The sequence below is a fragment of the Austrofundulus limnaeus genome, unplaced genomic scaffold (genome assembly GCF_001266775.1).
Source record: "Austrofundulus limnaeus strain Quisiro unplaced genomic scaffold, Austrofundulus_limnaeus-1.0 Scaffold1474, whole genome shotgun sequence".
NCBI lineage: Eukaryota > Metazoa > Chordata > Actinopteri > Cyprinodontiformes > Rivulidae > Austrofundulus > Austrofundulus limnaeus.
This window is the reverse complement of record NW_013953876.1, coordinates 19515-25620: the sequence shown is the minus strand read 5'-3', so window position 1 is coordinate 25620 and position 6106 is coordinate 19515. Positions and strand designations below refer to the sequence as shown.

General features: G+C 41.7%; 1 protein-coding gene across 1 annotated transcript in view; it reads right to left on the bottom strand.

The window, feature by feature from the left end:
- Positions 1 to 5075, bottom strand: part of LOC106535505 (GTPase IMAP family member 8) — a gene marked incomplete in the record, with an annotated part of 32390 nt that extends 27315 nt beyond the window's left edge. Inside the window, 2 exon segments of the mRNA XM_014032521.1 lie at positions 3487 to 4074; positions 4994 to 5075. Of these exon segments, the coding sequence (XP_013887975.1) occupies positions 3487 to 4074; positions 4994 to 5039 (634 nt within the window).
- Positions 5076 to 6106: the final 1031 nt, after the last annotated feature.

Here is a 6106-nt window from a genome sequence, read left to right as displayed (position 1 = left end):
ACCTGACACAGTTTTCAGCTTTTGATTCCCCGGAGAGAATCTAGCTGTTACGGTGACTGACGGCGGTCAGTCACCTTTACTCTCTGTCTTTTCTCAGTCTGCGTTCGCTACTGAAACGGGTGGAAACTGTTAGTTCCTAAAAGCTTAGAGAATCTATGGTCCGCCCTTCAGAAAGTTAGATTAGACAAGAACTTATCAAGGAAAGTGTTAGTTTCAGAGCTCTCTGTGCCTCCTGAAACAAAACAAAGATTATTTGCTGCTGCTGTGTGGTTCAGAACAACACATTTCATGACCCATTTAAATTATCTGGTGAGTACTGTTTAAAACATAACTGAAAGAAAAATGAATTGCTTCAAGTTCAAAACATTTGCAAATATGATTCAGACAAGTAAAACATTGATATTTCATCAACTTAAACCATAAAGATTATTTTAGTTAAATAAGAATTTTTCCCACAGAAAAAAAACATACATAGCTGAAATCATACTGAGGGAGAAAAGAGATCTGTCCTCTCTTCTCCTGTAACTTTGATAAACATTCTCTGATTATCAAAATGCGTAATACTTTCAGTTAAGAGACTGCTAAATCAAATAAGAGAAGATTCTTCTGTTTTTATCTGATTTAGAAGGAAAGTGGCCTTGGGTGGCCTAAATACAGTTCTAAGTGGAACAGAGTTTTTGTCCATTAGAAGGCCCATCAGAGGTCTGAGAGTCCAAGATAGTTCCTTGATAATTTGACTCGAGGTGACCCCTACAGCAGTAAGTTTTCGTCCATATTATTTACCAAGAGAGTTCACCAGTGTTATTTTGGCAGCTGTTTGCATTCCACCCTCAGCTGTTGCTGACAATGCATGTGATATCGTCAGTTCCGTTGTTGCTAAGATACAGACACAACACCCCAATGCATTTGTGGCAATATCTGGTGATTTTAATCATGCCTCACTCTCTGCTACACTGCCAACATTTCAACAGTTTGTCAGCTGCTCTACCAGAGAAAACAAGACATTGGATTTGTTTTACACAAATGTTAAGGATTCTTATATAGATAACGCAAGACCTCCTCTGGGTAATTCAGGTCACAACCTTGTTTATCTCTGCTCAGAATATAAACCACTTGTTCAGAGACAACCTGTAACTACAAGGACTATGAGAAAGTGGTCACAGGAAGCAGAAGAAGCCCTACAAGGATGTTTTGAAGCTACAGATTGGATTGTTCTTTGCCAGCCACATGAACATGACATAAATGCCATGAGTGTGTGACTGACTATATAAACTTCTGTGTGGACAACACCATCCCCAGCAGAATAGTGAAATGCTTCCCTAATAACAAACCCTGGATCACCAGTGAGCTAAAGGAACTTTTAAACAAGAAAAAAAGAGYCTTTAGGGATTGAGACAGGGAGTTATTGAGGAGTATACAGAAGCAGCTCAAAATCAAGATCAGAGACAGCAAGGAGGTTTATAGAAGGAAGCTGGAGAGTAAACBGAAAAGGAACAATATCAGAGATGTGTGGTCAGGGATGAAGAAGACCACAGGTTTCAAGCAAAAGGAGAATCGGATGGTTGGAAGCCTGGACAGAGCAAATGAGCTGAACACATTCTTCAACAGGTTCAGCCATTAATTCAACCATTAATAATTTATCTTTGCACCAAATATTCTTACAGCATTTGTTGTAGGTGGATGTTTCTGCATCTTATTTTGTAAAGTGACACCAAACTTTGGACTGTTTTGCTTTCGACATGTCAACTATAATATATAATATATAACTGTTAACTGCAGCAGCACCTGTTTAGTCCCTCTCCATGAACTCGGTTTTACTCAATTCATTTTGGGTTGGGTCAGTTCTGTTAAGCGTCCGTGTGTCTCCACGCAGTGGATGTGACAGTAGTCCGCAGTGGCTTCAGCTGTTGTGTTAAAAATAATCATGAAATAAAATTTAAAAAGCCATTGTGGTCTTAACGTTCAGACTTCACTTATTTATTTATTTATTTATTTTCACGGTGCTGTTTAGCTAAGTGCTTGTGTAACAGTGTGGCCAGTTTGTTGGAAACCGCCCGTGATCTGATCAACTTCGTCTCCTTCACCTCTCTCCAGGAAGTGTTTATAAGTTCTGCCTTTTTCAAAAAGGCAGTTTTATTTCACCATCTTCATATCACGCTGCGCACTCGTATTCCAAAACAAAACCAGCTCTCTCTCGAGGAGGAAATTTACTGTCAGTCAATCCAAGAGTTATCCATGGGCAGAATTCTGCTGACATTAAAATCATAAGCGTCCTGTACTTGCTTCTACCCGAACCACCGGAGAGGAGAGACAGCGCGGCTGTGGAGCGCGCTTGGAGAGGCGCATTGGGCCAAGACCGAGCCCAGTCAAACTGCACACAAGAGAGTCCGTGGAGATTGTGTGCTGTGGCTGTCACTGTTAACAATGAACACCAGAGGCGCAAATTAACAGCTTTCTTTGAGGCACCGAAATAAAGCACCGAAGTTAGAGATGTGTTTTGGTCTGTGTACTACCGTGGATGTTCATCCCGGTGCCATAATAGAACCGAGTTTTGGTACCCAACGCTAGGGAGACCATTAAGTTTTTCATTATCCAATCCCCCGGTTTGCCCGTTGTTTTGGGGGCCTCCTGGCTGAGAAAGCATAACCCTCACATAGACTGGCAAAATAACAACATCCTGGGTTGGTCCAACCATTGTCTCTCCAGTTACTTGAAGACTGCTAATATCTTATCTGAGTCAAAAGAAATAAAGGAGCTTTCTCCAGATTTGTCTCTTGTTCCTCATCATTACTATGATCTGTCTTAGGTATTTAGTATATCTAAAGCAGCATCGTTACCTCCTCATAGACCATATGATTGCGCGATCGACCTTCTTCCAGGCACCACACCACCCAGGATCGGGCTGCCATGATTCCATCTGCCTTCTAAGTCGCACAGCCATGCCAAAAAGTCTGGAGAATGCTAGGACTCAGCTCCTCAAGTTATCAACAGTCTACATGCGGACAGCCAATTGCCACAGGATTCCTGCTCCCAACTACCAGGAAGGACAGAAGGTTTGGTTGTCCACTAAGGACCTACCTCAGGGTGTAGATTGCAGAAAACTGGCACCACGTTTCATCGGCCTGTTTCCCATCTCCAAGGTGGTAAACCTGGTGGCCGTCAAATGAAAACTTCCCACATCCATGAAGATTCATCCCACTTGCCATGTGTCCCGGGTCAAGCCCGTCCAATTCTCACATTTTTGGATTAACTTTTTTTGTTTTACTTCATCTGTTGGTTTAGTTGTTGTAAAACACATTTTTTATATATCTTATTCGTGGATTGATTCATTGTGTACGTGATCCAGTCTTAAGTTTTCTCTTTTAGGTTTTTAGATACAGTATTCATATCATGTTGTGTCTCTTTACACATACAGTATCTGAGATGTCAAGTTGTTCTGAAACAAATTTTTACATCTTAATCATGACTTTTTCCCGTCACACTCACCAGTAACTTGGCCATCGGAGGTCGGTGAGTCCACAAACGTGTCACAGGCCACATGTTGTCCTTTGTTGTCTTGAAAGATGTTCTCCAACTGTTCCAACAGCTCAGAAGGTTTGGTGTTTCTGCTAAATGAAAAATGTCCTCTGCACTTCTTCACCATGTCCTCTGAGGTCGTCAGGTCCATGTAGTTAGCACCGACACCCACAGCTCCCTGTGTGGGGGGTGCGAGCAGGACCAGTGAATGGTCAAATGGCCGATCGTTGAAATACTCAAGGATTCTGCAGAGGCGGAAATTGTCTTCCTCAGTGAAGGTTTCAGGCTGCAGAACCAGCAGGAACACATGGGGTCTAGGACCAGAAAGCCTCCTGCATTTCTCAATGTGTTGTGTGAGTTTGTACTGGGACACGTTGGGAACCAATAGATCTGGAGTGTTTATGAGGATCAGTTTCTTCTTCTTCACCTGTCCTCTGATGCTCAAACAGGTTTCTGGTTCCTCCTTGGTGTTGAACCCGGTCTGTCCCAGGATGAGGTTTGCAGCCAGGCTCCGTGCAGGCCAGCTGTTCCCCATGAGAACAACCTTCAGCTCAGACACTGAAAATAAAGAGAGATCATGTAAAAAGGTTGTGTCTCTAAAAGAGCTCACAAATGATGACATCACTTCCTAAAGTTAAGTCAGTGGCTGATCAGTGTAAGAGCATCAGTCATGTCTTTAAACACAGATGGCTGATGCACACGTACATGTCAAGTTGTACGGATTGTCCATAATTTACACAGATTTTCTGTGTTACCACGGACTTGCTTCCTGTTGATGAAGGAACTGCATAAAGATTAGCTGAGAGGTGATGACGTCAAGAGCTTCCCCTTCCTCTACGCCATCCAGCCTGCCTGCTGACTGATGCAACATATCAGCCTTTAGAGTTGTTTGTTTGTACTTGATCTAAAACTTTGTGAGGAGTTTTGTAGGGGTGAGCTATCATTTATTTTGAATATATTTTTCTCTTGTTTTTGGTAATTACGAAGGAACGATCCTGTATTTCATTTCTATTTAATTTTGAGGTAAGAGATAAAATTATTTAGATTCATTTTGTTTGTTATTTTGGCCTTTGGCTCACGTTGAAGTGAAGACACCAGTTTTGTATATACACAAGCATTGTGAATAAAAATCTCACTTTTTTTCTTTTCATCAATCAGTTTTCCAGTGGCTCCTTTTTTCATTTTTTATTTGTTGAATGGTGCAGAGGTTGGGAATTTTTCCACCTTTTGTTATGTCCTGGTTGCTCCTAAACACGGCGTAACATCTGTCATTTTGCAGGCATATGGACGTATAGAGCTGTCTTACAGAATTTTTCATATTTTACGGATTTTTTTTTTCAAAAACTCAAATGCACTTTAAATATAAATTCATGCTTTTAAAAGGTCAGAAAAAATGGATGTATGTAAACTAAAACAAGTGACTCTTCAGTGATTAATATTCAGAGAAAGTTTAAAATTTAAATTCAGAACGACTCACTGTTTGGTGGCACATCTTTGCTGTCCTTGCGGATTGACAAATCCATATTATGTGCCTCTGAAAAAAGAACACAGGACCACGTTGGCACAAAGAGTTTCACAAATGATGACACATTGAATTATAAATATTTTTAATGAATCAAATTTATTTGGTCAGATCCAAAGAACAATTAAAATCCTTGACCAAAAGGGAAGAGGAAGATGCTAATGGCTTATTGGCCATACTATTCCTTATGGATTCCTCAAAACACACACACACACACACACACACACACACACACACNCACACACACACACACACACACACACACACACACACACACACACACACACACAAACAAAAGCCAATCCCACAATAAAGCAAAAGAAAGAAACAAAAAACCAAATAGAACATCGGCACTAAATAGACAACACTAATGTCCTCCCCACACACACATCACACAAAGTCATTATTACCTCTACTGAGTCTCTCCTGAAGAACTGAACTTCTCGCCCTATCTTTAAGGGAGAGTCCAGCTACCCTGCAGAGAAAATTCATTTTGACTGCCTGTATCCATGATCTTGTTCCTTCGGTCACTACCTAAGTTCATGACAATAGATGAGAGTATGAACATAGACCAACTAGTAAACAGAGAGTTTTGCTTTACAGCTCAGCTCCCTCTGAACTACAACTGACCAGTACAGTCAAAACAACAGAAGCTGCACCAGTCCATCAATCTCATGCTCCAGTCCTGCACTGTGAACGAAACCCCAAGGTAGCTGAACTCCTCCACTTGAGGCAGAACTTCACCCCCATCCCAGAGAGTAATCCACCCTTTAGGTGGATTGACAGAGGACCATGGACTCAGATTTTGAGGTGCTGATCCTCATCCCAGCTGCTTCACACTCAGCTGTGAACTGCTGCAGCGAGAGCTGAAGATCACGACACGATGAAGCTAACAGAACCACATCATCTACAAACAGCAGAGACGGAATCCTAAGACCACAGAACCAGACTCCCTCCGCCCCCTGGCTGCACTGAGAAATTCTGTCCCTAAAAGTTATGAACAGAATCAGTGACAACAGGCAGCCTGGGAGTCCAACTCCCACACTGACACACTACCAGCAATGTGAA